At 45.0% G+C, this 20,435-nt stretch overlaps 1 protein-coding gene across 6 annotated transcripts in view; it reads right to left on the minus strand.

The window, feature by feature from the left end:
* Positions 1-20,435, minus strand: part of zmiz1a (zinc finger, MIZ-type containing 1a) — a 106,746-nt gene that overhangs the window by 18,767 nt on the left and 67,544 nt on the right. For 2 of the 6 annotated variants that reach the window (XM_008278803.1, XM_008278801.1), the window contains exons 4-6: positions 14,604-14,712; positions 11,792-11,905; positions 8,021-8,126 (exon numbers count right to left, since the gene is read on the minus strand). In XM_008278803.1, coding sequence (XP_008277025.1) covers positions 8,021-8,126; positions 11,792-11,905; positions 14,604-14,672 — 289 coding nt within the window. In that variant the 5' untranslated portion in view covers positions 14,673-14,712. Of the gene's footprint in view, positions 1-2,206; positions 2,417-2,821; positions 2,975-3,419; positions 3,482-8,020; positions 8,127-11,791; positions 11,906-14,603; positions 14,713-20,435 lie in introns of those variants that run through there. The other 4 variants (XM_008278806.1, XM_008278807.1, XM_008278808.1 and 1 more) reach the window with 3 other exon arrangements.

Genomic DNA, 20,435 nt, shown 5'->3' on the forward strand with positions numbered 1-20,435 from the left:
AAAGAACATCAGAGAACAGCGAGCTGTGAATGAACCGCTCTTATCAGCCACGTGCAGCTCCCCACCACTGGAGGGGAACTAGTAAATATCACATGCTTAATTATAACCAGACACGCTACTTGTCTCAACTTCCACAATGAGTCTTTCATCTCGCAATGTTGTTCCTTCAATGAAATCATCAGGGTAAAGAACACAATCAAGAATTCCGAGATTTCCCGCGGCGGTTCTTTCATACTATAAGACAATGATTAAAAAGTGATGAAATTCCAGCTGTGGCCCTTTTTCCGTGCGTGTTAGCAAAGGGAGATTTCTTGAGGAGCGGCCACCAGAAGATGCCGAAGCACCTCGGCCGAAGCGCCGGATGGATGTGGAAGTGATTAACAAGGCCGAAGAATTGAAGCGTTTCCTGAAACACAACCTGGAATCCTGCCGTACCGCCCGAGGCGCCGAGAGCTCCTCCCTTGCTGCTATCAATACTTGACATCAGCTTGTCCTACCAGAAATTCCTTTCTCAATTCTCAAGAAAAGAATCTAACACAACTTTACTTTGGCCTCCTTGCTTTTAGTGAGGAGGAGGGACGGATGTGAAGCGTGGCAATGATTCACAGAAAAAGCAGAAACAAACTGCGAAAACAAAACACAGGCCGCACAAGCACAGTTCAAAGTCAAATGTCATGAATGAGTCACTAAACAGCCTGATGGGAAGTACTCAGAGCGCAGTCAGAGGAGGTCACCAAAGTGTGTGGAGTAAGTGATACAAACAAAAGCGTTGGAAGCCAGAGAGGAAGGAGAAAGGCTTGGAGGGGAGGAGGAGGGGGGGGAAGCGGCTGCATGTGGCTGTGAGGTTGAGGATGCAGACGGTTTCGGTGGTTTACACCCTGCTCAGGCTAACAGGAAGCGCTGCAGCTCCACAGCAGCTAAGCTGGAAGTCGTATCGCGTTGTAATATTCGCTTCATAGGTCACTGGAAGATTGTGTTATTGTTTGCGAGATCCACTTTCTAATTAACTTGTCAGTTCTAAGGTTAGATTAAACGCTGATTGAGTAGCCCGCAGCAACTTGTTGTTTTTATTGCCTGACTGCCCTTTACTCGTTCAAATTTGGTTTCCCTTTATGAGAGACATTTGACACTAAGAGGTACATTAAACACGTTCAAACACAGCTGATAGGGTGAAACAAAACCAAAAAAAAACAAAAAAAACAAAAAGCAGGCATTTCTGTGCACTGATCTAACCGCATTGTCCTTCCATGACTACACTCCGGCCCCCTCCTTCCCTCCTAATGAGTGGACAAGCAGACAGGCTCTGGCTCCAAGCACAGGTCAACAACTTAAAAAAGAATCCACAGTGGAAAAGTGGGTCATCTTCTCCTGACAGAAAAACACACACAAACTAATGCACATACACTTGCACTCTTCACACCAACGTGGATACAAGCTCTTTCAGGTGCCACAAACTGGAAATACTTCCTGACTGCATGTTGCTGTCTTCAGTCGGCTGGACTCACGCAATCTTTACTCTCCACATTGAGGTGCAATGATTAAAATTACCATTGTGTATGTGTCAAATCAATACAACAACCACACATGGGTTCTTCTGTTTTCACGAGAACTTCAGGATTATTTCACAATCGAATCTCACACTTGCCTTCCTTCTTAACTTTTCTACTGCCCAACAGTGACAGGCCGAAAAATAACCACAACCTCAGCTGCAACCCTGTCCAACAAAACCCCGAAAATGAGTCAAGAATTAACCAACAATGATTCATGCGAACATATCCTTGCACACGGCGCGCACGCTGACAGAAACCCACTCAGAATAACCCTATGACAGAACAGCATGTAGGTCAACCTGTGGTCAGCTGATCTGTACTGATCCTGTCTTCTGTGAGCACACAGTGTTGTAGACCACAGTTACAGCAGCAGCCCAGACAAACTCATATGATTTATGGAGTGAACTACAGTTGCAGTAGACACAACAATGTGAAAGCACAGTTGAAATTAATAGTTCTGTATTTAGACAGGCTAACATAGCATATTTCAAACAGAAATACTACTAATTCTAATTGCATCATCTCAGATTTAAATCAGTTGCTCAGCCGGCCTCTGGTAACCCCTGATCCTGCCCCATGCATGAATACTAAACAGTTTTGTGTAGAAACACTCGTGGACAGCAGACACACACACACACACACACACACACACTTACCCAGAGCCAAGCAAAGTCCCTGCACATCTCATCTCATTCCCTTCATAGCGCAGAGAAAAGACTCAAGTGTCACAAATGCTCCTGTTCCCGCAGAGGCCAGTGGCAACTCTCAAAGCTTTTGCTGCTTCCCAGCCTCCTGCCTGCGCCTTATCACTCTCACTCTCTGCACATATCCCTTACTCCGCTCACTCTTTCTTACTTCTCACTTCCTCTCTCTTGTCCTGTCTTTCTCTCTTTTGCTCACTCTTCTTCTCCTCCCTTGCTCTCTGATCTGTCTTTTTCCCTTGTCCAGCGTCTGCACAATGCACATCAATTATTCAGAGGCAGTCTCCCAGTTTCTCCAGCTTATCCAATCAGAGCAGGGCTCTGCACTAATGGGCTCCTGCTGTACCTGCTACCGGCTCCAACACACTCTCGAGACAGCGGGGGGAGGCAGGGAGGGAGAGTGGGAGGGAGGGAGGAAGGGAGGGAGGGGGGGAGAGAAATAGACAGCGGGAGCAGTGGAGACAGCCGAGGAGGAGGAGGGGAGGATGAGAGGAAGAGATAAAGACAGCGAGCCGACGCAGACAAACAGGAGTAGAGATAGAGAAGGCAAGATACTCCGGTGCTTCTCACCTCCGTCGTAAGGTGCTGTTATTGATGCGTTCAGTCTAGCTCTTCATTGCCATGTTTTTCTCTAAGCTGCTACACAGACAAACACACGTGCACACATGCGTAATCCAGCAATGCTACTGCCATTTGTCAGGAAGGGCAAAGAAAACCAGAAGAAGAAGAAGAAGAAGAGAAAAAAAAACACCCCTGCAAACTCAGATTGCAAACTTGCATAAATGGGAGGAGCTTAATATGCTATGCAGGCTGGCTGGAAGCCAAAGCATGAGGGAGGAAGTAGGAGAAGAAAGATCAATCTCTTCAACGACAGACAAGTAGTAAGTTACTAGGCTTATCAGAGAGGGGATTCCTGCCCGTAGGACAATATAACCTGACAACGACCCTCCTCCTCCTCCTCTCCCCGTCTTCATCAGAGGCCACTTTGTAAATCCGACTAACAAGACACATCAGAGACGAGCAGAGGAGGCAGGTTGAGGGTGAATCTGAGTTCATCTTCACTTCGCCTGCACCTAACTTCGCCCAACGTGGCGCAAAAAATAAATAAATAAATAAACGGATGAATGAACAGGAAAGATCTAAGCTGTCATTGTTTCTCTCCCCTTACCTAAACGCTGAGATGCGTCGTGCAGGCGGCGAGGAAAGGAAAGCCCACTGGCCTTGTGACAGCAGAGGGAAGTTTTCTTTTGTGTGGCTTTTTTTTTTTTTCTTTTAGTCATCAACAGTTTCACAAAAAAAAACCCTACGCAGAATTGAAACGCACACAACAGCGACATTGTTAGCCACAGATATAACTTAAAAAAAAAGGGTGTGTCAAAAGCCCCCGAGGGGGTTGTTGGGTGGGTGGGTGAGGGAGGGGTGTGAGTCTTGAGGTGTGGGTGATAAATCAGTCATTCCTGAACAAAAGGAGGCTCGTTTGCTCATCCGGTTTTGACAAGAACAGAGTCTTCTGTGTTTGGAGTACAACTGCTGGGATATTAACCAAAATGAATTTGCTTGCAAGAGTGTGTAAAACCAAACCAATTAAGGAGAAAGTGATAGAGGACCCAATCAGCCAGAGGCGCCAAAACGCAGCTACCCTAATAAGTATTTCCCTGTGAGTTTTATTTCGATAAACTTAATAGTAAAGTTCTGAAGGTAGTTTTTGGGGGGTTGCAAAGGGGTTTCATCATCTAACGCGAACCGCTGGAGAGTGTCAGAGAGGAGGCCCGCCTGCTAAAAATAAACCCCGTTTCCTGTTAATAATTCAGTGCGCTGCTCTTACTCAGCAGTAATTAAATATAAAAGTCTGTAAGGTTGATTGGGTCAGTAACAAAGGATGCCTACACCTTCCTCTAGTTCTACACACACAGCTCAAAGATGGAAAGAAAGACGGGGCGAGAAAATCAATCAAGTGAAAGTAAATTGAAACAGATAAGTGGAAGACATGTCAGATTGTTGTAGGCTATAAGAAAAGAGAGAGAGAGAGCGAGTGTGTGTGAGTGTGTGAGTGTGTGTGTGTGTGTGTACAGGCACTAACACACCACAGAGAGTCTACACAGAGTCTAATGGGAGCACTTATTTTTCAGCTGTTCATTCTCCTGCACTTCTCGCCGAATTTATAAGAGTTACGGGCTGCTGAAGTGTGTGTTTGTGTTTTTTTTTTTTTTTTTCACAGGACATGCGGTGAGCTGCAGCCCCACCCTGGAAGTTTTCTGTCACTGTTGACACAGCAGAGCGGCTGTTTTTCCTGATGCGAAACACCAGATTACCCAGCGAGCGCGCTCTGTTGACTGACCGAGTGCCGACAGTTCTGCCAGCAAATTTCCTTTATAATGTCAGATGTGAGTGGGTGGGAGGGACATTACCAACCACCCAGAACAAAGCTCGGCTCTTTTAATCAAATTTTCCCTTTTCTTAATTATCCAAAGTAGGGAAACTAGCACACAAAAACATCAACCGCAATGATTTTGAGTGTAGATAAAAATACATTTTTAAAATCCCCTGCTCTTCTACCACAACAAGTTTCCCCCTACGATAGTTCAACCATCTGATTAATTCTGATACCAAGCGATGCCAACAAATTCAACTGAATTGTTATTTCTTTCAGCGAGGCAGAGGAGCAACAAGCAGCAGCCTGTACCTGACTTAAACATTAAAGGTGATAAAAAAGCAGAGCTATCATTCCAGGGAGGAGCTACCACTAATCCAGAGCATGTCGAGACACGCTGAAAACACAATAGGCATTCAAAACAACCTAAGTCGTACTTAAGATTCCATTAAAATCAAATCTAGACAGCATTGTTAAGTTGAAGAAGTTAAAAAAAAGTTTACATAAAAAGTGGATAACCTGTAATAATGATAGTTTTACACGCTTATCATTATTATTAAAGGTTTCGCTTCATAAAGAGAAGGAAATTAACAGCTGAGAGCTTGATGACAGAATGGCGGATTTTACTGCGGAAGGAAATGGCAAAAACCCCTTGACAGATTATGTGGATAATCTGATTTGTTGTCCGCTGAACTTCACGGTAGGCCAACAGCTCGGAGTTTATCGGTGTTTTGCGTATTTGTGAGGCAGCTGCACACCTATTATCTAATGAGCCTTTCGGAGCTGGGAGTCTGTTTGTGGCAGAGATTACAGATTATTAGGAGTGAAACACAAAGATTTAGAAACGGATCTTGCAGCGTGGCTAAACATCCAAACCTGGAAGTGGTTTTATTCGAGAAAAAAAGTTGCAACAGTGCGAGGTGGGAGCGTGCAAACGGCGTCGAAGCTGTGTATCTTCGCTGGCTCGGAGAGTTAACAGTGCTAATGCTACATTGCCTAACAGCAGATAAGTCTCTTCACTGGCTGATTCCAGATTAGAGCAACGCGCTAATCCCCCAGGCTTCACTGCAGGGTCGCAATCTCCAGACAGCTCAGCAGCAGCAGCCTGCTGTTGCTGAAAATCTCTCCACTTCACTCGGCAGGTCTCGCAGGACAGCAGTTTACACTTTTACAGTGGGACTACTGGGGCTTTTGTACTGTATTCATGCTTTCTCATACTTGGAAGACGCTGACAGACAAACACATGCAAAAAGAAGATTAGAAACACAAATTAAATATCATCTAGTGACCTTACAAAGACATTTCCACCAAAAATGTCTACTTTGGAGAGCCGAGCGATCGCTGGTTAGTCATTTTCCAAAATGAAAGTTTGATTACCTCGTGTTTGCAAGCATTCTGCAAGCGAACGTCACTTACAAGTGAGTGATACAAATGTCAACCTAATTGTTGCTGTGAAACTGTTAAAAAAAAAGGAGCGAAACAACAATTGCTTTGTCAAGTCCTTATTTAACTGACACTCTGAAGGAAAAGTGTCAGCGTGATTGATCCGCAGTCTTGAGATATCTGCCACTTCCCCTGAGGAGCTCACAGACAACATCCAGACTCCTTGGCCTTTGTCTGGGCTCTCAGGTGTCAGATTTGCGGCCCCCCTCTGTCGCCATGCAGACTGTCAGAAAACGTTGTGCTGGGGCTGCACAATTACACACATGCACAGGAGCGCACACACACAAATAGCGAACAGAGCAGCGAGGCCGAATGCTTCACTGCATGTCTGTATGTGCATTTGTACGAGGATGTATCTCTGAGTTTAAGCATGTATCACGTCTCCTCCGTCAACCCCCCCCCTCCGCCTCGTCTGCTTTCTGAGACAGACGTCCTTGTAAGAGAGCTAGGACGGATGCTCAGTGAGTAAGATCTGCCCTGAGTCACATCTGCCTCCCACCCCGACAGCCTGCCTGCCTCGTTTGATGACTGGCTGCATCCTATCTCCTCCACCCCCCCCCCAACAACGACCCCGCATAATTACACTACAGTTCCCATTTGTCCGCCGTGCATAAACAGCTCTTCCTGAAACCCAGTGCTGTCTTCTATTAGATCCCAGAACCATCAGCAGGCCTGAAGATGATTCCGACTGTCAGCCGGGCCCAGCCAGCCAGCCAGTCCGAGCCATGCCTGGGCAACAATCACATTATCCCGACACAGGAACACAGACAGAGAGAGAAATAGAGCAATCAATATTGTACACTGACGTCTGTCTGACCACTTAAGTTCCTCCCCAACAAGACGCTTCCCACCACAACTGAAAGAGGATATTCAGCTCGAGCGAACGTTCACATCATGGACCATGTGAGCAGAAGGAAAAAAAAAAAAAAGCAGAAACGGATACATTTCTACCTTCTGCATATTCAGTTGCAACACATTGCAGCTTGCGTGAGGAATGATGGGATAAGATTTCAGAGCGTTACTGTCAATACCGCCGCTGCAGTTCCTGTTTTGAGCATGTACGCCGTTGTCAGAAAAACAAAGAAAATCAGACAGTTCAATCAAAATATTTGACTCTCCTTATTGGTGCTTATGTAAGTGCTGCACAAAGGTTTATCTGTGTTCTGACTGGCTGGCGATGGCTTTGTCAGGTCTCTGTCAGGCAGAGTGAGTGGTCCAGCACACATCAGCGACACCTCTCCAGCCATCCATCTCTCTCTCTCTCTCTCTCTCTCTCTCTCTCTCTCTCTCTCTCTCTCTCCCGCCTCTGCATGTTTCACTTTGACAAATGTACAAGAACAGGCCGCTCCTGCAGGACCGTGGGAGGCGGGGAGGGGAGGTATGGATCGGGGGGGAAATTGGATTTGATAGATAAATGTCTGAGGATAGCATTACTGCTCACTCTTTCTCTCTCCTGCTTCATGTGTGCGTGCATGCAGCCTGCACATATGGGCTTGTGTGGAAAGACTGTTGAGTAGACAGTTTTTTTTCAGAGGCTACCACTCAGACAGCTCATCTCAATAGCACATTAATGTTTAATAGGAACTAAAAATACCTTGACATTATAATGCTCAATGGACTTTTTGTGTGATGTCTGTGGTCGCAGTCATGGGTAGAAATCAAAGATTTCCAAACCACGGATTCAAGGCGACTTTAACAAACATTTTTATTTGTTTTTAAGTTTCGAAAGGAACAAAATAAGTAGCTAATTAAACTGTCAGTTAGTGTAATCGTGACAGTAAATCACGACTTTAAGCTGTTTGTGATATTTAGTGTTTCTTGATGAAATAATGACTAATTGCAGCATGGAGATCAATGAGCGCCGCGTCGTGAAAGGTGTCACAAGTCAATAGCAGTAAATGGCGTGATGTATGAACATGCATCTGCTGGCATTCTGGGAAGGCGGTGGGTCTTACCTGCAGACTTGGGAGTGAATTTGTCCCTGTTGGCGGCACACACAGCCAGCAACCTGTAGCCCAGGTCCAAGTCAAACCCCTGCTGGGCAGCGACGCGACTCACCACCTGGAGAAAGAGCAACGGGCTGTGAGTGTCGCTGCTGTTCTGCAGGCTCTGGTAAGTTTTGCATTATATATTAAAAAAAAGAAAAGAAAAGAAAACACACACACATTCATTCTAAAGTGCAGATTTTGGGATGGATGCAGGGGATGTGTCATCTTAATTTAGAATGTGTACATTTGCCTCCACGACAATAGAAGCATGAAAGAAGCAGAGGTCTTTTATTTTGAAAAAGCGCTATGACATCGGAAAATCAAATCAAAGTTAGAAATCGTGACATTTCATCAAAATAACGTTTTCCACACGTCTCGTCTAAAAATTCTACAAAAATAAACCATAAACCAAATGTAAAGTAACTAGTGACGATAACATCAGATAAATTAGATGTTTCAGCTCAACTGCAAGCTGTGCTTACCACACAACTATGGAAACACGTTGTCAAATATCTATAATATGTGGAGCCATCATTTCATTCAGAATTGTTAACACCTGTAGGCACAATGTTGTACAATTTGATTCAAAGTTTTTTTTTAACTTTTTGCCAAATCCATAGATAAAGTAAAGTGGAAATAAAGAAATTCAACTTCTGGTTTGTATTTTTTAATGATTTATAGCATTATAACTGTGCAATTCTGCACAAAAGACATTTCTTAGTTCTTTACACTGTCAGCCATGGTTGTGCTGTTTCCACTGAGGTGCAAAACTTTATATTGTCGGGAAAAATGAGTTCAGAGTGAGTAAAAATTGGACAGGAGCAACAAACTCACAGAAACTGCTGAGTGTTCAGAGGGTTATAATGGAGGAGGACAAACGTTGGGACATTTTTTCTCAGAGAATCTCAAAAACAAGTAATTCACTAGCCACTAGGTGATGTTTTGGAGTGTATTTTTAGAAGTGTTGTTTTTGTTTTCTTGAGGTTTTTAGAAGCTTCAACAAGACCTGATTCTGCGTTAGGCTTGATCACAGTTTTAATCCACTAAGGTCAAAATGTTCTGTGTTTCCAGCTACATGCACATGATTCCTAAAACTTATCCCAAAGTAAAGATGTGTGTGATGTGTTTTAAAAATGCAAGAAGTTTTGAACAGCAGAGATCTTGGTAAAACATATATGAGCTATTAAAGGAGGTTTATACATGAAATGAATTATTTATCCTTGAAGTGAAAAGACGCCACTTGCACATTTAAAGACGCTTCTTCGGCAAACAAAAGACACATCAGATGACAGAAGAGTTGACTCAGCAGGGACAATATTAATTTTTAAAAAGTGATGTACAGGAGAATAGTTTAAAATGTATGTGTCTATGATAAACTAACTGAATCATGAATGCTCCACAAACAGTAGTAAACCGTAGGTTCATATTTTGAGCCACTTCTATAATTAACTTTGCTTTCAGAAAGACACACGTACTGCAAACAGTCACACGCACAGACACAGTGAGATTAATGTGGAGTCTGCAGTCTGGATTGCTCCAGTGATCCACAGTCGGGACGAGTCTGATGACTGCATCCTCCTCCAAGAGAGACGAGAGAGCCAAACCACAGTCGCTTTGCAGAACGAGCAGAGTTTCTGAAAGGTGATCCTCAAACAAGCCTGCTCTGGCCTCACAAGTGAACAGAGTTTGTCTCCTAGCAAGAGGACGCCTGTTTAAACACCCCAAACAGATCAGGAAAAATGTGGGTATTGGGATATTTCTATTGTCCAGTCCAGAGCAGTGTCCATTTTTTTGTGTGTCAAGCATCCCCTGAGTCAATGTTTATGAATTCAAAAACAGGCGGAACATTTACGGGACATGAAGCAGGACACTCTAATATAAGGGGACGCTGAGTGACGTTAAACAGGACTCAAGAGGTCAGGGGTAAATCATTATTAGAAGGGAACCACTTGTGCTTTTATCTGCTAACAGATGACACTAACTCCTCCGCACCCGCTGACCTCAAAACACACATTACCGTTAACAAGGTCAGCTGAGGTGCCTTTTAAAGCGCCAACAAAACAGCGAGCAGCGACCATAAAGAGCCTTTGTTACAGGTGATACGGCTGCTTGAGCAGTGAATGAAAGCTATGGAAATTATGTCAATACCAGTGTTTATTTGCTTGTTCTAATTAAGTGATGATATTGCGGAATAATGCACTCGTGTAACATTAATCTGAAGCTGTTTAGGAGACATAATGCTGTCAACGTAATCTATTCAACCAAACCATATTATGCAAACTATTCTGACGAACGGTCAAATCATGTTGTTGTCAATCGTTTAATTTCCTGCGTGAGTGAGTCTGCCCTACAGTTTGTACGAGGCAGGCAGCCAGCTACGGAGGCTAGCATAGATTCAACATGGATTTAACAGTGTTTCACCTCATAAGCCTTTTCCAGCTTAATCTCCCTCTGAGGATGTACATCCAGGCCCATATTCCAGTCAGTATCAAAACAGTGCCGTAAGAGCTACTCGAAGGTTAGTGGGCCATTCACATTCTTGTTTATCTATTTGCTGGAGAATTTGTTTAAAAAAAAAAAGAAGAAAAAAAGAAGCAGCAGTTTTGTACTTGTCGTTGAAGCGGTCATATGTGAAAGGCCGCTCCTAGTGAACTACGTGGGAGATTTTATGAAAGTGTGGGGCTGGAGATGGAAATAACACATATGTGTACATGCACCATGTTAGCCAGTATGCAAAAAAAAAAAAAAAAGACAGTTTTAATGTGGTATTGACAGCACAGTTACGTCATCTTTCATTGGCTCTGGAGCCACCAAGGATCAGCGGATGGCCTCAGCATGCCCAAGGGAACAAGCCTCTCCACACAAGGCTTACATTCGATTTGCACAGTCATCTATAAATTTCAATTCAGCCCTCTGATACAAAAAGCAGCATGAAGACGAAATCCTTGAAAGAATGCATGGACTTGTTGCGTGCGGTAATTCTCCAGATAAGCAGCAGTTTGCTCTCCGAGTCTGATGAAACAATTTAGCTGATGGAAACAGCCCCATGCTGAGAGGGATCTCAGTGGTGGGCTCCATTGTATAGCTCTTTATCAGCCTTTAAGAGGCTTTTATTGTGATTTACACATTAATGAGCATTTATCTGTTTGATCACGTGAACGCTTGGGCTGGGAACAATGTTGCTTCAGTGTTGCGAAGGCTGATCGCTCAGCAATAAACATGCGTAACGTTCATTTCTTTGCGCTGAAGGCTCTTTCACGCATGTAACCGTGTGTGTGCAAGACTGTGTGTGAGTTTTTTTGACACACCTGGTGCAAACCGGCTCTTTGGCCCCGCGCCCAGATCGATCGAGTGCTAGCTGCTGAGCTGAAAAGTGATAGCCAGAGGTGACAGGCTACTCACAAAAATGCCTCTTTTCTGCACGTATGTGTGTGTCAATGGTCCAAGCAGCTGCCCCAAACAGGATGCAACCCTGGTGAAACTGTAACCAGCTACCAAGAGTTTTTCATGAAATTCACTGGGTGAAAAGGCGTAATCCAAATGTCAATCCACAACATAAATCTTGTTTCAGCTGCTGCTCAATCTAGGTTAACCTAACCCTAAAATCCTCTAAACTGGACACATCATTCCATCTTTTTTTTCCCCCCACAAGCATCCAAAATCTAATTACTGTTTTGCTCACGTCTCCTGAAAAGCACCTGAAAAACTCAACGAAAACCATAATTAGTGTTTGCGTACCGTCAGACATCCCATGAGACTTTGCTCAAAAGGTCGCTGGAAGGCCCGGGGATCTCCACACCAGTCGAGCAGCTCCGTGGCTGCAGAGTGAAAGTTGGCCGGGTTCTGTAAGTGCTGTGCAAACAGACAAAAAAGGAGACCGCCATCAGAAACAATGGGAAATAATGACTGTTATTTTTTTCACATTAAGTACAAATTGGAAAAACACAGAAAACCAAATAGCTTTGCAGCCCCGCGTTCTCCCTCCAAACTGCCTTGATTTAGTGCCTTGTGTTTCTGCACAACCCTGTGAGGACCTTGACTCTTTCCAATGTACGCCCACTCAGGGCTCTGCTGCATTGTGGGAAGAAGATCACACCCATATCAACAATGATGCCAGTGTTTCTTGTTAATCTCTCTTGGCAACACCCATCCCTCACCCCCATGACCCACACGGCAACCAAATCTTTCCCTACAATCCTCCTTCTATCTCTTCCCCTCATTCAGTGCCTGTTTTCGGAGTGTAACAGAGCCTCGGCACCAGAAGTCCACTGGCTGACTTGGCTGTGCACAAAGAAAACAACCTTGGTCCTGGCAGCTATGTGTGCAGACTCAATACGAGCCGTTGGTGTGTTGTCTAATCTCTTTCAGTCTCTGTCTGTCTCTCTCGCATGTTCACTGAGGCCTGAAACAGTTGAGTCTTTTCTTCCCAGTGTCTGAAGGCTACTGAGGCTGGCAGGACACAATAAGCGGTTTTAAAATTGGGCTCCCTTTCTTCAAGGCTCAGGAGGTTAATAGCTCTGAAATGGCGCAGAGCGGCAGCTTGTTCAGTCGGCGAGATTGAGCCCACTTGAAAGCATTTATTATTCCCATCTAGAGCTGAAGCGTCTTGTTTTGTGTGTTCTTGCAGAGAAGGTAAAACTATTGTCTTTAGGGGGCAGCAGAGGTGAGCGTGTTTGAAAGGGCAGCTTTTTGGCGATGTGTGACAAAAGGGCCTCTTCGTTGCGAACGCGATGTGTCAGGCCTGGTACCCGCCCACAGAGAAAATCTCTGAGAGCTTCCAATGATATCATGGAGCTTCAAGAGAGGCCTTGAGTGACTCATCTTTTGTGATGTGAAGATTAGCCATTATAGAGTTAGTTGTGGACTCTCAGGGGTTTGACTGATGATGAGGAAAAGCAGGGAGAGCGAGAGAAAGTGAGAGATGCTCTCGTTGAGTGAGAGGGAGGAGAAGAGCCTGTTCTAGATGAGTGATATAATCTGGCATTATTGCTGCTTGATGGGAGGCGTATCAGCCTCCAGCGCGAGAGGAATCAGAACTAGCACAGCAGGGGCTGTCTGTCTGGATCTGAACTCACAGCTCCTCCCGCTGTAGCGCTCGCCACCGACTCTGCCTGACAACCTCGACTCTGGTGTGAGGGGGAGGACAGCAGAGTGAAATGGCTCTGCTGAGTTTAGGGGAGGAGGATGGGGCCTGAGCTGTTCTTGTTGTTGTTGCCGTTCAGGGTTGGATGAGGACAAGAACGGGGAGGTAGGTGGGTGGGGGAGAGTCGGTCGAGCAGCAGCACTGATGGGGTTTCAGCACACAAAGAGCCAGACGTTTGACAGATTGTCCTCAGCGAGATGACGGACTGACTTACCCCCTTTTTTTTTCAGGCCAGCCAAGGATCAGGCTGTTCAGTTGCCTACCTGGCTGCATGAAAAACAACATAACACCTGGCTCTCTGCCAGCGGCTTTCCCCAAACCAAAACAACACCCTGCTGGCACAGCCGCCACAAGCTCAGAGCTCACTGACTAACTCAGTCCCTTTGAAGTCTGCTTCACTATGAGCTCTATTACAGCCAGAGCCGAGGAGTATATAAACCAAACTACAATTAGTGCGTTTTATTAAGCTAGACGTGTTAAATCCAGCTATTTAGGGCTTATCAGTGACGCCGAGGAAAGTAAGCGGAGAAGGTTTTGTGAAGTGAGCGGTGTCGATTCCACCAAAACTTGAAAAAAAAAAGAGCTGACATTTAAGAAAGAAGGCTTTTGACGTCAACTGGTAGTGCAGTCAGAGCGAAAGAGCTGAGGCAATCAGAGTGTGCACAGATAAAGGCTGGCGTAGCGGGCGCGCGGGAGTTTAGGTGGGAATGAGGGGATGGTGGGTGGGTGAGGATGGGGTGTATCAACAGCAGACACAGAGGAAAAAGTGATGTGTCACCTTATAATCACAAGCTGCGAGCCCCATCATTCACTGATTCACTCTAAGGCATGGTGTCATATGGATGTTGGGAGATATAAAGGATCACACCCACATAGCATAAACAAATATGCCCACAGCCAGCCAGCTAGCCAACCAGTCTATGAGTTCTAGTAGACTATTAATCACAGGCAGAGGCGGTAGCCCTGGGTTATGTCTGTCTGTCTGTCTGCCTGACTGTGTCTTTCTGGCTGTGAGGTGTCTCCTGACAGTCGAGGAAGCATTTCAGCAAAAACCACAACAAGGACCGGTATACGTCAAGAGTCAGGAACGTAAAGGGAACACAGGACCAGGAAAGGGAGTGAGAGAGTCTCTTGTGTTGCTCGTCTCTTTGAAGTCTATTCTTGTGTTCGCTGCCAGATTTGCCTCCCTCTCTCTCCCTCTCTCTCTCTGTTTCTATGACCCTGTGCAACATGATCTGTGTGACTGGAGCTAATGGCCAGAAAAACTGATGCCCATATAAGGTGCAGAGAGGAGAAAGTAATGTAGGATTCTTTTTGTCTTTGCCTCGAGAATCCATGTTTGCATAGCAGTACAATAAGCAAAAAGGAGGCTCACAAGGCGCCCTACGCTTGGGTCTTTTTACACACCTGTTTGATGCACTGTAGCCTGTCATTGGTCTGCTGGATGTGCCGGTCCATTGATGGTAGCGTGTTCATCTTGATGCCTCTACCGGGACTCCATTAAAAGTTCTTTATTCTGTAAAAGAAGGCGAGAGGAGGAGAGGTACATCTGTTAGAGCTGTCAGGTCCCCCCCTCCCGTGTGGAGAATTTGTGGCCTGTAAAGTTCAAACAGCATTTTAGTAGCTTGACAAATTTTCAAACTGAGAAGCCAGCTTGTTTATGCACTGACTCAGTGAAGAGCTTGATCTGCCTCGAGCACATATTTTTGGCAAATGCATGAAACTGAGATGTTCCACAGCAGCACTGTTAACGACAAACGGAAACATGATGAAACTGAAAGAAAACTTTGCTGCGCTTTATGCTGGCTACGGGAGAAAAATTTCACACGCTGCATTGGCGAGAGGAAGACAGAAAAAAAAATGTTATCTCCCTTTTAAAGAAGCACACCTCACAGTCAAGGTTATCAGTGTGGACATAGACAACTAATTTATGCTGACATCAAACAGCAGATAAGGTTCAGCTTCACAGCATCGCTTTCTGTCTGTGCATATTTTGTCGAGGTCCAACAGCGAGCGGCGACAACAGGAACGATTTCAGCCCGGCGCTCACAACTCTGACCATCTCGGAGAAATGGATTGAGTCTGGATTAATAGGTGTCTTGCTGGTTTGCCAGCGAGGCCTCCGTCCCTCGCCATCCCTCTGTGTTTATCTCCATCAGTGTTGGTCCGCCCCACATTCCTCCACACAAAAGGCCAACTGAGAAACCACAGGTGGGGGTGGGGGCAGGGCTCTAGAAAGCTGCTCAGTACTGATAAAGGGTCCCCCCAAGATCCCCCGCTGTGAGAAACAGAGCGAAAGAACGAATGCGATGGAAGCGTAGTGCTCAGTCGGGGAGTTTTCATGTGCAACGCTCAGTCTGGTGTGCTTATCTTAGAAAGAGTACTGCAAATATGCACGCTCTTCTTCTGCTCTCACACACACACGCACACGCACACACACTTAAGAGCATGTAAACACAAAAGCTTGAATTCTTCACTTTGATTAAGCGTAAAGGTAAAACTTCAAAGGAACACTTTGAGAATAAGACTGTATTACTAATCCTCTGAGCTTAAGCATTACCAGAGTAGAATTACCTGGAGTGCACTTACAAAGTCTTGAACATCAGCGAACACACTGCTCGCATTTCGTGAGGAGGAATTAGGGAGCAAATGTGGTCAAACGGTGGACAGACAAATGCCTCTTGTCAGGTTGCACCGCGCCGGTTGCCGACCGTCTCTCAACAGTCCCTACAAAGCGGCCACATTTGCACACTGCAGGGCACTAAGTCACTCTGACCGTGCGTGACATGACCGTAACTTTGGGTGGCCTAATTCCGCCGAGCTGCCGTGTCTCCCAGCGTCCAGCAGATGTCTCCCTCTCCTGCTGCTAACCAGCATGTCTCTTTCACACACTACACCTGGAGCAAGTGGTCCAGGGAGGGCTCCTTTAAGCCCTGACAAGTGCTACAAATCCCCTTCAGCGGCCAGGCAGCTCCACACACCGCTAACAGGACACGCTCCAGCCCAGATCAGGCCGTCTGACCTTGTGGCTATTGATTAACTGTTTCTCCTCCAGCTCCCCTTCCTGCTGTCCCAACACATTGAAGCCGAGACTGAAAAGGAAAAGAGGAGGGTGGGGTGGAGATAGCTGCACTTTTTTTTTTTTTTTACCCAAGAATCTCCTCTTGTTTCCCTTCTTCCCCTCTGTTGTATGTCCACAAGGTCCAACACACACACACACATACACACACCTCCTCCTCCTCCTCCTCCTGCTCCCATGAACATGCAGAGCTTTTGTTAGTCGATGAAAAGACGGGCCCTCAGGTTCTGAAAGGAAAATGAGTGAGGTGGAAATGCGACGGGCCGGCCAGGTTGTGTTCAGTCAGCGGCATTGTAAGTGAGATAAGAAGTCAATCCACCTGACTGACTGACTGACTGACTGACTGACTGTCCAGGCTGACAGACGCTCCAGCACCACACCCCCATTGAGGGGAAAAAGAAAAAAAAAAGTGTTGCATAACAGATGATGCTTCAGTGTAAACATAGCAGAGCTCCTCCTGCTGCCCCACATCCTCACCTCTTCTTCTTTACTGTCAAAATAAAACATAGTAATCTGTCATCTGATCATAGGACGGGAAGCTGAATCTTCTACCGGCAAAATACCGACTCTCCATCCTCACTTTCCAACAGATTCACTGAGGTGCACTGAAAAAAAAAAAAAAAACTTGTAGCAGCAGACAGATTTTCTTTCCTGTTTTAGACTCTTTTTTTTTTGGTGCTATTTCCATCGTCATATGAGCATGCACACACCAAAGATAGGCCTGCTTAATCTTTATTGTCTACCCAACATCTTAATCAGCTACAGTCAGCACTGCTTACCAGAGGTGCAAAGGAAAGGATTACACATCCAATTATGATGCGCATATTACAACCTCCCTTTAAACAGCAGTGGGAGGACGCCGTTATGAATCAGAGCACAGTAACAAACCACAAGCAATACTAACATCCAAGGAAGCTTCTGTCTCTTTCTCTCACCGTCTCACATGCACACACACACAAATACTTTTTTTTTTTTTTGTTTCCCTCCTTCTCTCTTTTTTTTCCCGAGCAAAACAAGCTGGGGGAAGCGGGGCAAGAAATAAGTGCTCTGAAACAAAAGAACAGTAATATGAAAAGCAGTGAAGTATGGCAGGAAGGGGGCAAGAAGGGCCAGGCCTCGGTGAGGAAAACAGACGGAGGGAACGAAGAAGAGAGTGCTGAAATTATCTCTTCATTATCAGCGGCGCGCGCACACACACACACTTCTTCACACTGTGTATGATCACTCATAGCATGAGTGATTTCTCATTTCAGACAAATGACTACCAGCTTTGTCAAGTGCAGCTTGCTTTGTGAATGTGATCAGTCGGTGGGGGTTACATGGAAGCAGTTACACCGGAGCTCGTGATAGACTCCCCGACGCTGTGCACTTGCGTAGGAGCGGCACATTAGGAGCAGGGGCTGGGCGATATCGTCGCAATCAGCGCCGTGATAGGTCAATCAGAGCGTTTTCCCAATATCAATATGTATGAGAGCAATGCAAACGTTTGCTAAATTACCAAATTAAAATGGTACAAGCCGCTGTTGCGCTGTGACGAGACACATTCAATTAAATTAAATTCAGAAACTTCCGTTGCCTGCCTCGAGGGCCGTGAGCGTTTCATTGGCAAGTATGAAAACTAACAGTGAGAAGAGCAAAATACACACGATTTCATGGATGCAGCAAATGCACGACCGGCCAACAGCACCCAGCAGCATTATGAAGGTGCATTATGTTTGTTAGAAGTGCAACTGCATGCATTAATCCAAATCTTTTTAGCTGTTTTACATCAGAACACTCTTCTGAAGGACTCATGTTAAAGTCGAGCACCTTGCTGCGTTGGGTTGACCGATCATCAGAACCGGCATTTTCCCAAATATTGGCATAATTACCATTTTGGACCAATTCCTGATAAAATAAATACATTTTAAAATGCACTACTTTGGCTCTGATGCAGTCAGCTGTCTTTTCTCTAATGTCCCGCCCACTGCTCTCTCTGATTGGTTAAATGTCAACTTCCTATAAGCAATGAAAAATAAACTAATTTTTTAATTTAACACATGTCAAACAAATAAAGGCATTTCTACGCTATGTGTAGGAGTTTGTGTTATTCTTCAGATTTATATGGATTCCACATATTGCTCATCAATACCCTTGATTACTAATTATCGTATCAATGTCGGCCTTGAAAAACCGTCTAAGTTACAGATAACATCAGTGACTCAGAACGTGCAGGAGATCTCACTGTTTTTGTCAAGTGCTCTAGAGGTGCGGTTAACGGCACTTTGCAACTGGTTGTTGTGCTTTTGACAAAGAGATGTAAATCAGCGAATGAATAGAAACCAACTTTTTACAGGTGCAACACCAAACAGAAATGTGTGAAATGATAAGAATATGACTCTTTCATTACAATATGATCCTGTTATATCAGTTTATTTGCCATTTTTGGGACCACGTGTCCAGCTTTACAGTCCGAGGCTAACAAAGTGCAGACATTGTTTATTAAAGATTTCAAGATTAGCCTAAATAATGACAGATTTTTACACAGCAATATGAAGAAAGTCTATATTTGAAGATGTTTTAATGCTTGATCTCGTAAAGCTCAGTTGATGCTGTATGTAAAGTGTAGAGGGCAGTGCTGAACAATATTAAAGAGCAATCGGGTGAAGTTTGACCAGACATCATCTTCATGATGAAAAGGAACACCAACTATCACTCCCGCTCTCTGGACACAGTGGGGGATCTTCTATTCTCCTCATCATCTCCAGTTATGTGGCCGCAGATTTCCTTTCTCTCGCCACTGTGTGCTTTTTTGCTCTGCCTTTCTATAGCCCTCAGACATCATTAGAGCCACCCAGCATGCAACTCCCTTACACCACCTTCCATTTTCTGTTCTATCATTTTCTTCTTTCCCCGTCCCTCATATCTCAACCCTCCTGCCACTCTTCCTCCCCTCTCCTCCTCCCCTCCCTCCACTCCACTCCTCCTCCTCCTCCTCCTCCTTCCTGGGGCCCCGTGTGGGAGCTGCCATAACAGGAGGTGGAATGGATTCATTTGCTCTAATGTGGTTTGGGCTGCTGCGTGGCACGGCACAGAGCGACACTTTATCCCAGTGCACGGAGCTTCTCTCTCCTTCCCTTTCTCTCCCTGTCTGCAGTTCATGTGTTTTCAAACAGGCCAATCAACACCACTCAGCTGTGCTGGCCTCCCTCTCTCTCTCTCTCCCTCCCACAATCTCTGCTCTCAGTATGTCTGTAAAAAGCCACCAGCCATCTCTCACACACACTATTATCTCTAGTGGCAAACTCCCATAGCCGGACTGGTTCTTCCTCGCTCTCATTGCCTTTATTTTCTCTGGTCCACTCCACTCTGTCCTCAGTTTCTTTCTTTTTTTTCTTCTTTTTACACAATCCTACTTCCATCATCATATTTTTTTGTCTTTCTGCCTTGTTTCTGCCTATTTTCTAGACTCCCTGCTAATCCTTTCCTCCACTAATCTCTACCCCTCTCCTTTTCCCTCTCAGCAAAGCCAACTATTAGTCATATCGCTCCCTCTGGGCTTTATAAAACTCAACCCCTCTACACACCATCATAACCACCAGCCTCTATAAAAATGTGAAATGACTTGTCCCAGGGGTGGAAAAAAAATAAACTCTAAATGTTGCTGTTTGTTTATCTTCTGTTTTAATGTGACAACCACAGGAGCACCGGGCAGCTATGTGACACCCAACACTGCAATGCAAACAGCTGTGATGTGGGGATATGTGAGCCGCTCTGTTGCCGTCTATAAATATGGAGCTTCTGTTGTGGAGTATTGCAGGTATGCGCCACCAGATACCCCCGGGAACAGCCGATTATTTCACTCGTCAATGTGTGAGATCAAAAAAAAAAAAAAGAGCACCACGTAGTAGGTAAATGGAGAAGTTTTTTTTTAAGCTAATCTTTGAAATATTTTCCTTGATCGTGACAATAATTTGAGGATGACAGCGTCCATGTGATACATAAGATTTTGCAACTGTTTACTCTATGAATTACCTTTTTTGATTCACTAAACTACTCACTCTACAGGGCAATTAAAAATTAAAGCTAAACTGCATCTTTTAACTCCTTATAACTGAAACAGTTTCAGGGAGTTTTCTTCTCCTGTCGAGTTTCTACACTGTGGGATCCTTTTTTTATTT

This window comes from Stegastes partitus, unplaced genomic scaffold, assembly GCF_000690725.1.
Source record: "Stegastes partitus isolate 25-593 unplaced genomic scaffold, Stegastes_partitus-1.0.2 Scaffold133, whole genome shotgun sequence".
NCBI classification, from domain to species: Eukaryota; Metazoa; Chordata; class Actinopteri; family Pomacentridae; genus Stegastes; species Stegastes partitus.